This window comes from Octopus sinensis, linkage group LG3 (assembly GCF_006345805.1).
Source record: "Octopus sinensis linkage group LG3, ASM634580v1, whole genome shotgun sequence".
NCBI lineage: Eukaryota > Metazoa > Mollusca > Cephalopoda > Octopoda > Octopodidae > Octopus > Octopus sinensis.
Genome location: NC_042999.1, coordinates 128,148,511 through 128,169,766, shown reverse-complemented (window position 1 = coordinate 128,169,766; position 21,256 = coordinate 128,148,511). Strand labels below are relative to the sequence as shown.

Below are 21,256 nucleotides of genomic sequence, written 5' to 3'. Positions count from 1 at the left end.
TCGCTCTTTCCATTGCATTGTTGCCATTATTGAACACATAAAGCAAAATATACCAAATATATTCTTTTCTCACTTCCATTTATAGCTTTGAAAAAATAACTGTTAAAATCAAACTGCACTCTTCAAAACTTGCACTAAGAATAAATACAAGGTAAAATTACTACCTGCTTTTATAGCAAGTTGAAGGTAGTTTATCCTGTCACTCTCTGACTTTTAGTTCATGCGATTGAAAAAACACAATATTTATGGATGACCCAATAAATATATATATACATATATATAGGATCCCCTCAGATCATGAATGACATTGAGATTGCACCTAGAAACTTCCCCTCCAAGCCACAAGTCTGGGCAAGATTATTTATGGATGACCAGCAGTCACTCATGCATACCAGGCTCCTCTCTCCACACTTTCCAAAGGCTGATACAGCTTGGCACCAGTGTTGCTGCAACTGAGTGAACAGGAGCAATGTGAAATAAATTGTCTTGCTCAAGAACACAACACACAACCCAGCTGGGAATCAAACTCATAACCTCTCAATTGTAAGTCCAATGCTCTAACCACTGGGCCGTGAGTCTTCACTATATATATGTGTGTATGTATCTTTTACCTTTTACTTATTCCAGTCATTTGATTGAAGCCATGCTGGGGAATTGCCTTGAAGTGTTTTAGTCAAACAAATCAACCGTAAGACTTATTTTTTGAAACCTCATACTTATTCCATCTGGCTTTTTGGCAAAACTGCTAAGTTAGAGGGACATAAACACACCACTACTGGTTGTCAAGTGGTGGTGGAAGATAAACACAGACACAGTGACAAACATAGATGTATACATAAACATATATGCCATAGTCTTCTTTCAGTTTCTGTCTACCAAATCCACTCGCAAAGATTTGGTTGGCCAAAGGCTATAGTAGAAGACACTTGCCCAAAGTGTCACACAGTGGGACTGAATCCTGAACCATAAGTCTCTTACCACACAACCATGTATGTGTATATGTATATACACACACACACACACACACACATGTGTGTGTGTAGAGTTAACAAATGAGATCGAGAGAATCTCTATATAAGAAACACTTAGTAGTGCTCAAAAGATTTGAATTAACACACCAAGACCTTTACCATGGACCAAGTCAATGGAGTAAAGAGTGGCTATAAGAGGAATTCAAGTGAGCAGATATGGAGACAAGTTAAAATTATGGTCTAGTAACAGATTTTCCATGTGATCAGCTGAGTTATGGACCAACTAGCAGCCAGATATCACATGATGCATCCATCTAGAAGCCTCCAGAATATTCCCCTAACTAGGCATATAAATAGGCATGTTTTGAGCACCAAACTTCAGTGTGTAGTTGCCATCAACTAAGCTAACCACATACTCATTCTGCTACTTTTAAGAGTTGTTATCACAACTGTTACTCAACCTAAACATGCAGCTACAGTTTATCAACATGAACCCAGTATGTATATTTTCTCCTGTCTTGGCAGTTCGGTTACAGAGCCTTTTTAAGCAATTATTTGTAAGAGCTACATAATTGTCCTTCTAGTGTGTAAACCTTGTTGTTGCAATTTTTAATTCATTACCCAACATGCAAAGTATTTGTGCAGTAAAATAAAATTCTGTTAATTGTTCATGAGTGTTGTGCATTCATTATATGCAGCTTGAACCCAACTGAACTACCATCGTCTCATATCTTTCATCCTTTGTCTATTGTGGCAATCATCAACTACATATGACAATATCAATGGCTTGTTTATGTCTCTATTCAGAATATAGACTTCTGATATTCTTCAACTTGTTTTAAACATTACACTACAGCCATGATAGAGCACAGCCTTGAAAGAACTTTAATCAATCATATCTACTTCTCACCATCCTTATTTTGCTTCACTCAACAAATCCCAACAACTTAAATATTTCATACAATTCTTCTTTCAAAGAACTGTAACTCTAATTGGTAGAATAAACTTGTATGCATATACAGAATCAGGTAAAATGATAGTTGAGAGTAACAAATTTAGAATAGTAGAGAAGCCTAAAATTCATCTTTGATTCATAATTTGTTCCCTACAGCTGTTTCAGAGATCTTAAACACTGAAGATGTATTTTATGATATTTATAGAACTGTATCACTCTAGAATAACTCTCTTCCTCCTGCCTTGTCTATTTTTTCCCTCCAGTCAACCAACCGAAAAATGAATTTGTAAAGTTCATGAGTATTACCTGCTCTTCATTAGTCAGAATCAAGATTTAGAATTTGAATTCAAGGTTGAAAATTTATCATTTAGTTGAGCTTGCTCAGATTTGCATCTCAGAAATTTTTTGTTGGCTAATAACATCCATGGGCACCTCAGAAACCACAACATCAATAAAACTGCTCTACTGTTTCTGCTACTCAGTGGACTTCCATTGTAATATTGATTTCTTTTGGCTACAAATATGACTATTATTTATAAGGCAGGGATAGAATTGATTGAACCAGCCCCAGTGTGTTACTAGTACATATTCAACTAACTCTTAACAGGATATAAAGTAGAGCTAGTAAAGAAGAACAACAAGCAGCAGCTTAATCTATAAAGTTTGGGGTACATAGAGGAGAATTAAGCCAAGTTTTTTATTAGAAATAATAATACTGCAGAAAATGGAGATTTGGAGAATATTTTATTCAAGAAAGAAGTCAATAGGTCTCACCTTTTCCTGGAAGAATGTACAAAATCACCAATGATTGCAGATTTTTCTCTTCAGATAAAATAAGAATGTGTGTAAGTTTCTGTGAAAAGTTTTGCGTGATAATATATATTTAAAAATATGATTGTGTTTATAATAGAGGTTATGAGTGATAATTTATATACGTCTTCTGAAACTTTAGGGTTGGAAACTGGAAAGTCATCTCCAAATTTTGGTGGGAGTTGATAAACGTTCTCTTTTTAATTTATTTTTATTTTTTAACATTCTACTGGAGGGAATCAACAAGAGAAATTTCAAGAAAAAAAAAAGACTTGTGGTGACTCTTTGACATTTTAGAATTAGTACAACTATTCTCCAAACCACAGTTATAAATAAAGAATTTGCAATTGAAAAAAAGTAACTACTTTTTTGTCAGCTAAGTTTTAAAACAAAACAAGTACTTAAATTACATAATCAGACAAAAAACATCTTTAAAATTATATATTTGGCCATGACAGTTTATTATGAAGTTTTCATGAAAATGGCCTCCTTGGAATATATTCATTGTTCTTGTGATAGAATAAATTTCCAAAAAAACAAATTTATACATTCTCTCAAAGTTTTTGTACATTTAATCATTTTAAATTTTGTTTTTAACATTTTAAAAGCAGTCTATAAATAAAATACAAAAAATAAAGATTGTAAGTATTTTATTAGAAAAAAATGAAGAACAATTTTAGAACTAAATTTAAAAAATTGAGCCAAAGATTCAGACATATGACTATACTATCATATTAATATTAATATGATAGTATATTAATAGAATGGTGGGTATAGATGCCAATGTAACATGACACATTTCTATGTGGAGGGGTGTTGAAGCGTATGAGGTGTATCCATACGACAGCATTGAGATATGTGTGTGACAGCATTGTATATTCTTCAATAATGGTATATGCCTATATGAAAGTATTGTCAAATGCTTTCATTTCACACACACACACATACATACATATATACATACATATATATACATACATATATATATATATATATATATATATATATATATATAATTTTATAAAAGTCTGTTAACAATATTGACACATCTGCATATAACCATAATATAATAGTAATGATTTACATCATCATATTTTAGACACATCTGTATAACAGTACTGAACATTTAAACTTGCCAATAAAACATAAATCAGTGTGAGAGGGACCATTGATGTATGTTTGTATAAGACAATATCCACACGTCAACAGGCTCCTATTGGTAACAGTGGTTTAGCCATGTTGTAGCAACGTTACAAATACTGGAATGTTTTTTTCAAATACTTTGATTCTGTTTAAGCTGAGTTCAATGACCTTTTATATTTTGAGGCATCTTCAAACAGGTTTCCAGTAAAAATCCAATAAAAGCACAGTTTTAACAAACTATAACACAAAAATATGGACTTGTAGAATGACATTTTTTTTCATAATAAATTTTTTTTTTGTTTTTTTTTCTTTTTAATCCAATGTTAAGCCAGTAGTTCTAAGTGACACCTTATGTAAACTGTTCATCAAGTGGCATCTTTACATGGTCGAATGGTATATTTTCAAAATGGCTGCTATCCTGCAATGGAAAACATGTTAAATTCTGTTGAAATAAAAATTCAGTGAAAACAAAGTAAAATCATAAACTGATTTCCAAAATAAGGTGTTGATCATTCTTTGATTTTCATTCAATGTAACCAAAAAAAAATGGCCAAAAACTTCAAGAAGAGTACAGACAATTACATATCAACTCCAATACATGCACTGGTAATTATTTTATTGACCACAGAAGAATGAAAAGTTGATCTTAGTGGGATTTCATCTTAGATGTAAAGTGACATAACTATATATAAATTTTGCCAATCCACTGCTCTCTAATTCTTATGAAAATAATATTCCAAATTCAGGCTCAAGGCCAGCATTTTTATTTTTATTTATTTAAAGTGGAGGTAGTTGGTTGTATCAACTCCAATATATGATTAGTAGTTTATATAATAAACAACAGAAATATAAAAGGCAGAGTCTTTCTCAATCAGATTTTAAACTCATATATCACTAATAACTAAATACCAATTTTGCCAAACTGCCACTTTCTGGTCCTTATTAATAAAAAAAAAAAATCCAACCATGTGTTAACTTTCAGCAACATGTTGAACTAGTCTGACCATTCTAAACCAACAAACAAGCTAAAATTATTCTTTACTTGCAGGCATACATTATTTAAGCTATATGATTACTTGAACAAACAAACAAAAAATCAATACAATTAACAGGCTAGATTTCTCCACAAATTCCAGTTTCTGAGATCAAACAAATATCACACAATAATTCTTTCAAAGATAAAAATATAAAAATCATAAAATAATCTAATCAACAAACTTTCTGTTTTCCCTCCCAACCAACATTTCTCATTCACACATTGACTTATAACTGTTTTCTCTGAACATAAACAGCATCAGTGTTATCAATCTCAACACTGCTTCTTCTCCCTGATAATCATATTTCTTAAAAAAATCATGACTATTCGATGTTTGATTGTTATGCTTTTTTTAAATGATGTAATTATTTTCTCTTTTTATACAATCATCTAAAGCAGAGCTTTGTGCCTCGTTAAAATTGTACTTTACTGATCCAGTGATTAATATTAAATACATTTTGCCCTCAAATTTTGATATATATGTATATGGATGATTTTAGATTTTTAGAAACAGATGTTATTTTGAAGAAAAAAAGAGTATTCCAATAAATTTTACAAGTAAGAACAATTAATAATGGCACACATAACACAAGTGTTGACCTATCATGACAAAATAAGCTACCAAAATGGAATGGCTTCACCATATCAATGGCACATGGTAAAAAGTTTGTAGGGCAAGGGTACTGTTGATTGCATTGACTCTAGTATATAACTGATTCTCAATGTCTAATCAGTAATGGAATATAAGAATATAATCCTTTATTTAATGCTTTATTGCCTCCTCTGTGGTAACTCCATAGTATGCGAGCAACAAACACTGATATCGCACAATAAAGAACAGAACAATGAAATGAGCATCTGAAGTAAAATAATTTCAAATTAAATGTGAAAAACTCATAAAAAAATAGACACACACACGCACACAAAAACTTAGAAAGCATTGTATGAACTATATCAATGTATGAACTATATCACAATATAAACAAAAGGTAAGCTTTATGAATCAGCACAAGAAAAGCCCTTCTCAAGATCACATCACTTTGCCTACCTTCAAGTTTAACAAAATCACAATCCTTCTGAAGCAGAAAGAGAAGAGAAGCCATTCAAAGAAAAGGTCATTGTTTATTTCTTCTTTTTTTTTTGAAGTGTTGCATATAACTTTCTTTTAGATTTTATTTCGAAGACATTAAAACAATATATACTAACCTCTTTCTTTGTCTATTTGTCATTATTAAATAATTTACAACAAAAATGTAATAATTAGATTTAGCGTAAAAATAACACTACAGTACGAGGAAACTCATGTTTTGCATCAGTATAAAAAGAATAAATTATTAAGGGAATTCATAAAATAACATAAGAGTTCAAAAGGATGGCATCCAACCCATAGAAAACAGATGTTAAAGGATGATGATGATGATGATGATGAGCTCCAATCAAAATATTAAAATTTCACCTTATGTGAACTTATTTTATGACATTTAGATTTAATATAACTTGTTCTTAATAAGTTTACAGTGAAAAGCATCTCTGAACTAATTTCAACTGCTAAAGTAACATTTATTAAAAAAATCAAAAATCATAGACCCTGTCAGTCTAGGCTAAAAACAACTCCATCAATGTGGTAACCATCACAATCACAACTACAACCACCACGAGGAATAGAAACTATTTGATAACACAACAATACTCACTCTTGATCCCATTTTGGAGCGGAGAGTCTTCAGCAGGCTTTTACGTTTAGAGTCCTTAGGAAAGTCAACCACATCAAAATGTTCTTCTTCCCCATCATCAAGGGCACAAGTTTCAGCAGCTGGAAGCTCCTTTTCCCCAGTGGCACTTTCCACTAACATCATATACTTGTATTCCAGTCTGAAAACAAAAGCTTGCATTTTAGTGTTTTCCATGATTTTCTTTTGATTTTAAATGTAATTGACACTGAACTTACATCTACACTGAGAAATAAACTGAATTGACTGATTAACGATTTAGTTTGCAACAATAACAACAACGACAATTTCCTTTATTATTGACCACTGGAGACAATACAACGATGAAATAAAAAGAAACAAACAAAGAAACAGTAACAGAGTGAGATCAACAAAAACAATGACGTAAAAAAATGGCTTCAAATTTTGGCATAAGACCAGCACTTTTAGGAGAAGGGGAATAGTTTAATGGTATTTATTTTATCAATCCTGAAAGGATGAAAGACAAAACTGACCTCAGCAGAATTTAAACTCAGAACATAAAAAGCCAGAACAAATGCAACCAAGCATTCTGTCTGCCATACTAGTGATTCTGCCAGCTCAGAGTAATAGAATAATAAAACAAGAACAGAAAATAACACTCAAAATGGTGGAGACACCCATTTAGTGTGACACAGGGAACCTCAAAGACAACCCTGGATGACCCTGACACAGCAAAGGCAAGTGCCATTTGCCAGTTCCAGCCACTAAATTATAATAACAATAAATAATAATTGGTTATTAATAACAGCAGATATATTATGAATAGTAAAGATGTTAACCAGCTGAAATTGCAAAGATAATCTGGAACTCAACTGAGGAAACAAATCTCTGAATGACCCATCCTTGTTTTCTTTGTACCATTTATCTCAATGTTTTGTTGTCCTTTTTTTTGTATCACCTTTCTGGATGTTTTGCGTTTGTGTCCCATTTTGTATTAAAGGCATACATACACTTTGGTCTCTTATATGTATGTATATACGTATGTTTGTGTGTGTGTATATATATATATATATATATATATTGAGAAAAAAAGTCGTCAGAATTCTGGAAAAAAATCTTGTTATTTTTTTCATTACTATGTTCCTTTCTCGAACTTGACAAATAAAATTTTGTGAATGTATGAAATCGGGTGGGTAGTTCTCGAGTTTTAGTGATGCACACATTCTCAGTTTTATATATATATAGATAACAGAATGATCTGAATACTAATGAGCTAAGGAATTCCAGTCTAGGAATTGAACCCAACACCCTGACTACTAGGTTATATGCCTACATAAACAAATACTAAAACAGTAAAAAAACAAAAGAGAGAAAATTACAAATCCATCTTACTTCTTATTTTTCTTCCAGCAGTAAAATACCAAACAGAGCAACAATAAGCCAACTGACAGCGCACACATGCTACCTATTTCAATCTGAAGAAGAAAAAGATGAAAAGAAATATTGAGTGAATAAATGATAAAATATCATAACTGAAAGGAAGCATATTTGATAAGGCTTTTTTATGTTTAAGATATTTTTAAAAGAGGAAAAATAAAATAAATAAACTGATTTATATAATTTCTTCAACAAGTCAATGGATTCCTTATTTTCAATCAAAGATTTCTATTGCAAATTTGATTCAAAAATAATTACTGAGCAGATCAATTATTGCATATTTATTTATAAATCAATTACTTTACAAAGAATATTTTATAAAATTTTTATTTAAATTCTTTCTTTAAAAGAAAAGAAAAAAATCAATGGCATCACAAAAAAAAACTGAAAGGTTTCAACTGAATCTTTATTCTTTTAAATTGACTTTTTTCTTCTTTTTTTCTAAATTTCAACAAAATATGATGAACTAAACAGTTTTGTTGTAACCATGACAACAAAGACAAAGATAAAACCAAGGTGAATGCAATTGTTGAACAAAACTCACATCAAAGTCTAACAGAAATGTCTCAGGGACTTGGTATCGATATTGCAACGGTCTCATGCAACCTGCTATGGTGGCAAAGCTCAATAAATGGGTACCACATGAGCTCAATGAAATTCAAAACGTTTGGAGCTTTGAAGAGTGCTCGATGCTCTTTCTGCAAAATATCAATATTCCTTTTCTTGACCGAACAGTCACTTGTGACAAAAAGTGGATCCTTTGATAACCGTAAATGGCTTGATTGTGATGAGACCCCCAAACATTTCCCAAAGCCAAAGTTGCATCAGCAAAAGATTATGGTGACTGGTAGTCTGCAATTGGTGTTCTCCAATCAGAGCATTACAGCAGAGGTTTACTGCAATCAACTCAGATATGAATGCTTACTAGAAAAAAATGAGACTTCCATTGGTGAATGAGCACGGCCCAATTCTGCGCCACAATAATGCAAAGTCACATGTTGCAAGAATGACGCTCCAGAATCTTACAGACTTGAGATGTGAGACTTTACCATATCCTCCATATTCCCCTAAACTTTCATCCACTGTCTACCATTTTTTTAATCACTGAAAACGCTTTTTTCAGTGATAAAACTTTCAGGTTTGAACCAGATGTAGAATCAGCTTTCAAAGATTTCTTAGCATCAAAGTCAATAAGTTTTTATCAACAAGGCATAATCTTGTTGATTGATGGCAGAGATGCAAAGATGTTCACGGCTCACACTCTGACTAATCAAAACATTTCTATTGTTTATTTTTCCGGAATAAAATTATATTTCTGAATCTGGCCATAATTTTTGGAATGACCTTATATATATATATATATATATATATATATATATATATATATATATATACATATACACATATATATATATATTTACTCAATTACTGACATTTATAAGTCGTTTCTCTCATTGTTTTAATGCACCATTTTCTCTCATTAATAAAACTGCCAGCAGTTTTGATGACATAGATATACTAATAATATAATAAATTCTTACAGCAAAGGGAATTGAAGAACATTTCTTTTTCTTGGTGGTGGGCTTCTCATTATTGATTATCATGCAATGCCTGCAAAAAGAAATTTAAAGTTTATATTATGTTTAAAAAAATAAAGAATCTCAAATAGATTTCATTTTACAAATTATATTTTCTTAGACTTTTACAATGTCTTTTGCATGTAAAGGACAAAGCAGAGAGAAATACCAACTAGGAACATTTTCAAGTATTTGTCTAATCAATCACAATTGCTGTTTTACTGGAAAATCTGGAAGTTGCTTCTGTTTAGCCACCAGACTGAGGTAAGTATTAAGTCACCTTAATGTTCATAGCTTTCAGTTTTAACTAAGACACAGATATCATTGATCTCATGTGTGTATGTCTTTTATATATTTCAGTCACTTGACTGCAACCATACTGGGGCACCATCCTGAAGAATTTAGTCAAACAAATTAACCCCAGTGCATTTTTATTTTAAAGCTTGTTACTTATTCTATTGATCTCTTTGCTAAACTGCTTAGTTGTGGGGACATAAACAAAGCAACATTGGTTGCCAAGTGGTAGTTGGGTACAAACACATATACACTTGTACATAGACAGATATACATGACAAAGTCTTTGGTTTCCCTGAAGCTATAGTAGAAACCATTTGCTGAAGGTACCACACAATGAAACTGAACCCAGAAACATGTGCTTGAGAAAAAAATCCTCATCACATAGCCACACCTGCATCTATGATATTTTTACATTAGCATAAAGTTTGAGAGTTGGTGTGAAGAGAAAACACAAACTTCTGATATTTATACCATTTGCAACAGCATCAGCAAAGTAACCAAAACTAAAACAATCACCTCATTGAAATCTCAGAGCTATGAAGTAATGCATAATTAATTCAAAACAATGTGAATGAATAACCATTGCATTTGACAGAGTAATCCGGATGCTAAAGGGTTAAAGATGTTTTGTAGGTTCCAGAAGCTCTGAAGTATCACCCAACAGTTTGTTCCTACTCGAGCCACGCTTGGCTCATAAGGGCTGGTTTCCCAGTTTCTTTGGCGTATAGGTTCCCCACCCGGACGGGACACTGGTCTGTCGCAGGTGAGCTGCAAGATGCAGGAGGAAAGAGTGAGAGAAAGTTGTGGCAAAAGAGTCAGCAGAAGTTCACCATTACCTTCTGCCGGAGCCCGCAATCCCTCGCCTGCGAGTTCACTGCTCTAACCACTAGGCCATGTGCCTCCACTATCACCCAATAGGCACTTATTTTAAGAAAAAAAAACATGATGCATTTATTTCTTTTTAATAAAGGGAGCCTATATCTAAGAAAGAAATTATGTATGACCTGTTGCCTGATAATACATTTATATTTATCTATAATAATATTTGGTTATAATACTTACTTTTTGGGATAATAATGAATTGTTTGTTCACCAGCTATACATTCGCTAACAATAACATCATAATCTTCTTCTCTGCAAACAGGACAGGCATGTTGGCTACGCCACAGAAAGTGGAAAGTACAACCATCACATGTGCCATCTGGACATTTAGGTGGCAAGTCAATAGTCCCACGTTTGTCTTCTTTCACATCGCATCGAAGTGTAATGATTGTCTCTCGGCCATCCTGACAAGCAGCTGTTGGACTGGATGACACACACACAAAAAAAGAAAAGAAATAAAGGTTTTTATCTCTGAAAATTTTGAAGAAATTATAACAAAAATATACTTAGAGAAATTAAAAAAGGCTTTATTGTCAACATAATCGTTATGAGTCCACCTTCAGTCACATGGGGGTATTCAGGATTCTCTAATAACAGCAAAACACAATTTTTTTCTTATTTATTAGTATGGAGAGCAATGATTTGTGTAACAGTGTAATGAATTGGGATAATAATGAGAATTAAAAGCTCAAATGGTTTGTCAATATAAGTTGTAAATTATGCCAATTCTTAAAAACTACAATAAAAATGCTTTGTGTTAGAATATAAAGATTTCTGTCATGGTCAGTACCAATGTTCCCTCTAAATTTTTGCAGAGGAAGGGTTCAAAAATTTACTTATGCTGCAAACCTTGTTTTTTATTCTAAAGTATGTGTTCATCCATGCAAATAACCATCACTGTAATTTCTCCATTTAAAAATAAATAAGATTTCATCTTGAAAATCTTGAATGTGAACATTTTTGTATATCTTAATTGCAAGTAAATCATATGCACAAGCACACTTCTTAGTCAGAACCCACAGCAAATTTCAATCTCACCATTTCAAGTTAAATGAAAAAGCGATAAAATTTTCAGTAATGCTAAAGCCTACACAGTCAACCAAAATGGAAACAGCACAGCACTAGTGAGACGATACAAGACATCAGCTTCTCAGGCCATCATCTGAGTAGAAAACTTATGTTCAAAAAGTGAAACTGCACATCACTTACTAATTACCAATCCATTCAGCCTCACTAGCTGTATCACTAAATATCTTCTACAAGTGTTTAATATCTCGAGCAAGCAAGGGAAATAATTGCAATAAAATTGCTTTACTGAAAATTTCAGTGTACTCCTGAGTAAACTATATTTTAATTTATTGGCAAGATCATTTTATACAGAAATAAGAGAAAGAAAAGTAATAGTGATTATGAATACAAACAGAACAATCAAAAGAAAATAACACAGGTACATACACAATAGGTGAATATTACAATATACAACTGACACGTGTGTGAGTGTGTGTACAGGATGCGATGGGTAAATTGTCGCTATTTTATATTTTTAATTTCGCACATGCGCATTGCTTGTTTTTGATTTTGTCAACTATACAGTATAGTAGGGTGAGTTGGACACTGACTGAGAAAAACAGCACCATGATGCAATTCACTCTGCCAGAAATTTGTAAATGACATATTGAACTGCTTGGCATTTGCGCCAGAAGATCCAATATGAACATTTCGGAGTGTTGGATGTCAATCTGAGTCAACAAAACATGTACTGAGAGTGATATAAAATAAAAAATCATGGTTTTTGAAGTGATTACTAGTGATGGCAATGTTATGCCTCCATTCATCTTCCCACATGGCCTCAAACTCAACACAGAGGCTTATATCAAGTGCCTGGAGGAGGTAGGGCTGCCCTGGGTCAAGAGGGTGGCTGTTGAAAGACCTTATGTCCGGCAACAGGACTCTGCATCATGCCACACACAGGAGAAGCTAATCATGGCTGTCAGACAATTTCTGCGACCACATCACCCCTACCATTTGGCCACCTAACTCCCCAGACAGCAACTTCCTTGATTATTGTGTGGAGCGTAATTGAGCAAGAGACCAACAAAATTCCTTGCAACACCAAAGATGAACTGAAGGAAAGGATTATGGCAGCATTCACCAACTTAAACAAGGAGGCCATCCAAAAGAGTTGTAGGAGATTCGAAAGTTGGCTGGAAGCCATGGTTGAAGCCAATGGCAATTTTATTGAATAAATTTACTCTTTAGCATTTCAAGATATTTTTATGTAATTTTGGTAAATATATGTTGAAATGAGATGTCAGTGATATTTTCATTTTTGCATGATTTAGACAACAATTGATTTACTGCACCCTGTATATGTACATATATATATATATATATATATATATATATATATATATATATATATACACATGTATATATTGTCAGTAAATCATAAATTCAAAAGGGAAGCACATTCTAAGTTATAGAGCAGTAGAGTATTTAGATAAAGATAGTTATGGCCAGTTTATGGAGTCACTCAGGGTTACACATCCATAAAGCACTTAGCTTTACACCATCTCATCAGACCATAATGGCCTATAACCTCCACTGGCCTTTAGGGTCTGATGAGACACTGTAAAGCTAAGTGCTTTGTGGACACAAAACCTTGGGTAACCCCATAAACAAGTCATAACTATTTTTATCTATCTATCTATCTATGTTTATATATATATATATATATATATATATATATACGTTCACATACATATATACAGATAAATATATGCACACATATACAATACTATGCATCTATATACCCATATAGATTGAACATACCACAAACTGCACTGGCACATGGGCATAACTGCCCACTTCATGTGTTCATACACAGACACACACAGAAACACAAACCCTCTCACATTAAATAAAGATATAAACATTCCTCCAACTTACCACCCCTTCATACAGGTCTCCCTATCTTAAAACATCGCACAGATACATTACCCCTCGTTCACAAAAATACAATACATACAGGTGCCGTTCTACTAAACATATAACCTACACATCCATGTACAAACACACACACATCCATACACAAACTGGTACTGTGAGTGCCCTGCTACATTTCTCACCTTTCATCCTTTACTTTTTCTCTTCCATTTCACTCTTCTCTCCTTGTCCTTCTTTCTCTCTCTCTCTCTCTCTCTCTCCCTCTCTCATTCCATCTCTCTTTGTTCTTTTAACCTCATTGTGACCCATATAAATACTGCTACTTTTGGTCATTCTGTTTCATTTCACAGCTTTCATTCAGACCTGCCATGTAAACAGACATTTTATTTTATACTGTACAATTTTCTGTTTCTCTTGCTGTTCAATTCTTTATCCCATTCTATTTTCTTCTCTTTGACAAAATTTATCACTCAAAACATCAGATTCTCTTGTATTTTTCTTTTTTTCAAATTGAGCTTCACTGTTCACATCTTTGCTTTTTGTTTTTTACTCTATATTTCTACCCTTTATAGCCACATGAGCTTACTTGTCTGGCACTACACAGAATTTTTTGTTTGGTTGCTTTCACATTTCCTCAAATTTTACTCATGTTATTTGTGTAACTTTTATCTATCTCCCTCTCTCACATTTTCTCTTTCTCTGTATAAATATATGTATGTACATGTGCATGTATATGTGTGTGAGTGAAAAGTATGTGGCTTGGTGATTATGATGTTGCACTCATAGTCACAAGATCATGGTTTTGATTCTCAGATCAGTGGTGCATTGTGTGTTTTGAGCAAAACACTTCATTTCATATTGCTCCAGTCCACTCAGCTGTAAATAGGAAACCTTGGAATGGACTAGCATTCCATTCATGAAAAATGTTGGCTCACCCACATAGCCAGTAGGATGGCATCATTCAGAAGCTACAAAAATGCAAAGAAGCACATTGTAACCAGCAAGTATAACATCCAATAGATTGGTTGATACAGTGATATACGTATGTATGTATGCATGCATGCATGTGTTTATATGGGTGGAGTGGGGTGTTTGTATCCCCTTGTCTTGACATTTGTAAAAGTGATTATTCAAGCAAAAAATGGTGCCACTGTCATTTGTCTGCAATTCTCTAAGATACATACCCTGCCCTTGCTTTGTTCATGTTCATAGAACAACGGAAAATATTTCTTTGCTCAGAAGTAAGAAAGGGTTGGCAAGAAGATGATTATCTGGTAAAGAACATCTGACTCAAAGAGTTTTGTGTGACAGATGCAAGCATAGAAAAGTGGACACTAAAAATGCTGTTATTGATGATGATGATGATATATAAATATTATATGTTTAACTGAATTTTCAAAATGTATTAAAACAAAAAAATTTCATAAAAATGAAAAGAACTCACCTCTCTGCTTTGTAATGAAAATGAATGTCTTCATCTGAAACAACAATTGAAATATATATATATTATTTTAAGATGAATACATATAGCATTATAATTATATAAGATCAGCTTGGCAGAATTTGACATCAGAATGTAGAGATGCACAACTAAATACCACAGAGTATTTTATCCAATACTTGCCAATTCTGCTAATCCAGCCCTCTAACAGCAGGAATATAAAAATATGCATAAGCTTTATTTACATTATTTTGATTTCCTGACCAGGCTTTGTGTTGTGTTCTTGAGCAAGACACTTTGTTACGCTATTGCACCAGCTCACTAAGCTGTAGAATTGAGCAGCACCCTCACCGGTGCCAAGTTGTATTGGCCTTTGCCTTTCCCTTCTATGACATTGATGGCATGGAGAGGGATGGCTGGCATGCACAGGCAACTGCTGGTTTTTCATAAACAACCTTGCCTGGACTTGTGCCTAAGAACGTAACTTTCTAGGTGCAATCCCATCGTCATTCATAACCAAAAGAGGCCTTTCTCTAGCACCCCCAGATGTAAAAGCAGCACACTTTAACAGGTCATCCCTGAACTTTGTGGAGAGTTTATAGTTAAAGCATTTTATGTCTCTGAAGTGAAAGGCTAGTCTTTATGATTTCGTGTTTCCTATTCCAAGTGAGACTCTTAGTGATGGAGAGACCTAGCATCTGAAGCAATTGTAAGGGGCTCCACTGCTAATTTTAGAAGGAAGTGAAGTGTGATATTTTCTTGTTATGCTTAGAGATTATCTTTTTCTGCTGTTGAAGGAGACAAAGTGCATGGGCCACCTGAATGTTTTCAAAGTTTCCTTTCACAGCATCAGTGCAGTGTGGGTTCTAGATTTCATGTGGATGACGCTTGGCTACAGAATGTTAGGGAGGAACAAAAGGTGGTATCATCTGCATAGAAATGGTAATTATTGAAGGTAATAACAAGTAGGAGACAAGTAGGTCATTGATGAATAGGAAGAAGATTGTGCAGAAGAAATCAAACACTGGGCTACACTAAATTTGATAGAGTGATCTGTCAGGAAACCACTGATACAAGAGCTGAAGCAATATGAAATAAAGTGTTTTGCTCAAGAACACAACACACAGCCTGGTCCAGGAATTGAACTCTCTACCTTATGACCATGAGCTCAATGCTCTAACCAATGAATTCCTTCAAATATAACTGAAGTGCTTATAGAAAGAGGATAAATTTTCCTAAACAAGGTCATGTGATTTTTTTTTTTAAGCAAGTTTGAATTTTAAGTTTTATATTTTTTGAAAGTTTTCTAGTGAAACACAATGGTTGTGAAGTTAACTTGCTTGACTACTGAAGGTAGCAAACTCACAGAATCGTTAACATGTCAGACAAGATGCTTAGCAGCATTTCTTCCAGGTCTTTACATTCTGAATTTAAATTCCACCAAGGTTTACTTAGTCTTTCATACATTTGGAGTTGATGAAATGACAACCAATCAAATACTAGAGTTAGACATGATTGATTTGCACCCTTCCCTCAAAATTGCTGACCTTGTGCCAAAATTAGAAAGTAAGACTTTACTAGACTACTGGCTGCGTAAGTTCAAATGTTACTACCCACATGTGCTGGGATACTGGACCAAGGTACATAACTCTGCTTGCTCCTAGTGATCAAGGGTAAGTAACTCCAATAAAAATTTGTAATTTACACAAAACAATAACATCGTATATAAAGCAACATAAAGATATTTTTATTTTCCCGTGATTGCGTCTATTAAAAAAATTTGGTGAAATTTTGATATTTGAATATGAACTATTGAGTATAGAGCTTGTACTTTCTTCCAATCACGAAACAATAAGCAAAAGCGAGTACTGATATTAATTCGAGAAAAGCCTCTTGTATTGTCCATCATGATCATTTCAACACACAAAAGTGAAAGATAGACGATAGCTAGTACATATAGCATAGTTATAATGTGAGGAAGGAATATACTTGGAAATAGTATCAGAAGAATATAACATATAATTTATTATATCATGGTTGAATACTGAACATATTTTCACATAGTTTGCTAGGGAAAAGTTAAGCTTACAAATCTCGTTCTTGTTTTGAAGTTGAAATGTACTGACATTGTCAACTCAGCATCAACAAAAATAGATCAAAGTATAGGAATCGATATGATCAGCTTTAAAAGTCTTGAAGACTGCAGGATGGCTGCAACTAAAATTGATAAAAGTGGAGTGAAAGAAGAAAACTTACCACCAGGTTCGAAGCCAGCATCTTCAAAATATTTTGTCATATTGCTTCCTGAAGTGATTTTCACTAGATGTTCACCCAAACTGAGTTAAAGAAAGAAAAAACATGCCAATAAAATTTTCAGACCTGTTAATGATCTGGCTAAAACAAAACAAAAAACAATGAAGTAAATTAAATAATGACTGATTATTATTATTATTATTATTATTGCTGCTGTAGGCATGCCAGATAAAATGCTTAGCAGCATTTTTTCCAGTGCTTTACTTTCTGAGTTCAAATGCTTCTAGGATCAACTTTGCCTTTTATCTTTTTGGAGGGGGTCAAATTAATACCAGTTGAGTACTGGGAACAATAAAATCAGTTTACCTACCTCTCCTAAAATTGCTGGCCTAGTGCCAAAATTGGAAACCATTATTATTACTACTACTACTGCTGCTGAGTTGGCAAAATCATTAGTATGCTGAACAAAATGCTTAGTGACATTTACATTCTGATTTCAAATTTCAGAGTCAATAAGTACCAGTCAAGTACTGGGGTTGATATAATCAACTATCCACCCCCAACAAAATTTTAAGCCTTGTGTCTATAGTAGAAAGACTTGTTATTACCATTATTTATGCCAATGGCATAGGCACTATTTATGGAATTAAGCTAAATATAATACAGATACTTATTTTATCAGAGAAGATGGAAGGGAAAGTTAATCATAGCACTATGTTAGAGGCATGTAACCCAGTGCTGGATCAACCGCAAAATAAGTACATGCTTAGGGCATCAAGGGAAGGAGGGGGCACCACAGAAATGGTTAATGGTTTATGGCACAAAAGAAACCACTTAAAACTTGCTAAAATAATATTTGGGATGCCTTTATCTCTACTAAGTATAGATGCAGATGTGTTACCTAAGATTAATTTTGAGGATCTGATCAAATACTTTGCAATTCAAAAAAGTAGGAGGAAAGTTTTCAAATATAAATAAAATGGAAGTATACAAAAATAAACATTATTTTCCCTCTTACTGTTTTGTTTCATTTTGAAAAATAAAAATTTATTTTATGGTTTGTTATTGTTTATATTTTGAATTACATAATCTTTTATGAGGGTACCAAAATCTTTTAAGTGCTTAGAGCCTTGATGGGTCTTAATCCAGCCCTGATGTAACCACCCATCAGTGATAAAAATGGGTTTTTGGGACAAGGGTAAACTAAAATCTACAAGGTTGAGGTTGTAGGGCCAACACTACAAGCTACCTGTATCACTATCTCCAACATGAACGGATAAGTAGTGGAACACCATTCTTTTGTGTACCCCAGCTCCATTTCCATCACTGGTGGTAACTATATACTTTTTTGTGGTGGCACTCCGTCGATTACAACGACGAGAGTTCCAGTTGATCTGATCAATGGAACAGCCTGCTCATGAAATTAATGTGCAAGTAGCTGAGCACTTCAAAGACACACATTCCCTCAACATAGTTCTCAGAGAGATGCAGCTTGACATAGAATGTGATAAGGCTGGCCTCTTGAATTACAAGTACCATTGAATTTTGCCAGCTGAGTGGACTGGAGCAACGTGAAATAAAATGTCTCATTCAAGAACACAATGTGCCACTGAGAATTGAACTCAAGACCTTACATTCATGACCCATTTACCTTAACCACTAAGCCACGTTCCTTCACTAACTATATACTACACAGCATTTAATTCAATATTATCTCTTATTTATGACATCCACCTTACTGCCCCCCATATTTTTTGTAATACAATTACTTGAAAAAAGAGATAAGAGCAGAACATTGCTCATACAAACATACCTTACAGGTTGTGTAGAGACAAGTGATTTGTGATCCCTACTTGGTACCAAAGTAGAACGGCATACTGATGCAGATAGAGTTCGTGGACCTCCCAGTGGCTAGCAGACAAAGTGTCAGAAAATGATGAAATAACTTCAAACTTAATGATGTACAATAATAATGAGAAACTTGCACAAAAAAATATTTTAAATCTTATAAATATCATATAAAAACACCACCATCTCAAAGAAAAAATAAAATAATGATGATAATAATAAAACATCAAAAATTATTTCAGATTTCAAGAAACAAACAGAATAATTAAAAAACTTTTTTAAAATTTTAAATAAGCAAAGTAATGTTATTTTCAAAAATTTAAAAACAGATTCTTAACTGGGATTTTTATTTACATTATTTATATTTGACGGATATTTGTCATCATCTTGTTTGTTGTTAACACAACGTTTCAACTGATTATACCCTCCAGCCTTCATCATGTTTCTTGAGGAAATTTCAAACCTGGGTTCTCATTCCTAAGGTATTTTTCGATATTATTATTATTATTATTATTATTATTATTAGGTTACAGCCTGGAAACGAACTCGGAATCTTGGGGTTAGTAGCCCGCGCTCTTAACCACTACGCCATATGTCCGTGGGCATATGTGTATGGCATAGTGGTTAAGAGCACGGGCTACTAACCCCAAGATTCCGAGTTCGTTTCCAGGCAGTAAACAGAATAATAATAATAATAATAATAATAACAACAACAACATTGAAAACTACCTTAGGAATGAGAACCCAGGTTCGAAATTTCCCCAAGACACCTGATGAAGGCTGGACGGTATATCAGCTGAAACATGTTAACAACAAACAAGATGATGACAAATATCTGTCAAATATAAATAATGTAAATAATGTACATAATTCCACATCTCTTAAATATAGAACTGGGTTTTTATGTTGCTTTTTGTCACTAACATATACATACATGCAAACATGGAAACACACACTAATCTAATCTATTTAATATCTTTAAAAGTGAAATTTCGCGTGTGTGTGAGAGCATGTACAAAAATTTAATGTACCTCAATAGCTTCTACATATTTCATCCAATTTTTAAAAGATTTTATACACAGCTGCTTCATATCCTAGACCTGAACATAGGCTACTTAGACTTTTAAAAAATCGATACTGAGGCCTCTAGAGCAGTGGGAAACCAACAATAGATTATTCCTATTCATTTGCATTAATCAGCTGTTTTATAATCTGTAGGGTCTTCCATACTTTTTTAATCTTATGATATATCAACTGTTGTCCATTGTTTCAAATACGTTTTGCCATTGTCATTCTAGCCTCTTTTAAACAATCACATATGATTCATCCCAAAGAATCAACCTTTAAAAAACTATCTGGCTTCTACTAGCAAAAGCTATACATATCTTTCAGAAAGCTCCATACCAATTTAACTTTATGCAGCATTCACTGTCAGTTTATGCACAGGCTATGCGGGAAGACAGAATAAAGGGGATTTTGTTGGCTTATCTCTCCAAGAAAATAGCTCCCTTTGCTGTTGAAAAAAATAAACTCGCAGAGGGGAAGTTTCCATGTCTTCCTTCAATTTCATTACACCATTTATGTGGCTGTTTCTGACAAGAAATTTTGCTTTCATATAAAACAACTATATTTTGTAGTCATTATCCATAATCTACTTCCAAAACACTTCAGTAGCTCTACTTTGCAACATTTACAAACTTATATGGTCTATGATCATTAAAGTGCAATGACCTCCACAATAACCAGCCTTCAATTTGATTTTCCATTCCTAGGTTAACTGGAAACATAGATTGCCATGCTACTCATAAACCTTCATGATAGTTCAATTATTTGGTGAAAAATATACCACCAAAGCAAATTAAACCATCCAAAGGACGGATGCGTTGCTAGTATATATATATATATATATATATATATATATATATATATATATATACACATACATATATATAATATCCTTTTATTGGTT

At 33.3% G+C, this 21,256-nt stretch overlaps 1 protein-coding gene and 1 long non-coding RNA gene across 5 annotated transcripts in view; one reads left to right on the top strand and one right to left on the bottom strand.

Moving 5' to 3' along the window:
• Positions 1–203: 203 nt before the first annotated feature.
• Positions 204–20,512, top strand: LOC118762565. Its single transcript, XR_004998318.1, has 3 exons — positions 204–216; positions 13,288–13,291; positions 20,357–20,512. It is a non-coding gene; the product is annotated as an uncharacterized LOC118762565 (long non-coding RNA).
• Positions 2,654–21,256, bottom strand: part of LOC115209287 (endosome/lysosome-associated apoptosis and autophagy regulator family member 2) — a 129,414-nt gene continuing 110,811 nt past the window's right edge. For 3 of the 4 annotated variants that reach the window (XM_036501295.1, XM_029777615.2, XM_029777616.2), the window contains 8 exons: positions 19,253–19,350; positions 17,443–17,522; positions 15,190–15,223; positions 10,980–11,222; positions 9,585–9,654; positions 7,999–8,081; positions 6,610–6,787; positions 2,654–4,297 (listed from right to left, as the gene is read on the bottom strand). In XM_036501295.1, coding sequence (XP_036357188.1) covers positions 4,229–4,297; positions 6,610–6,787; positions 7,999–8,081; positions 9,585–9,654; positions 10,980–11,222; positions 15,190–15,223; positions 17,443–17,522; positions 19,253–19,350 — 855 coding nt within the window. In that variant the 3' untranslated portion in view covers positions 2,654–4,228. Of the gene's footprint in view, positions 4,298–5,963; positions 5,992–6,609; positions 6,788–7,998; positions 8,082–9,584; positions 9,655–10,979; positions 11,223–15,189; positions 15,224–17,442; positions 17,523–19,252; positions 19,351–21,256 lie in introns of all 4 variants that reach the window. The other variant, XM_036501297.1, reaches the window with a different exon arrangement.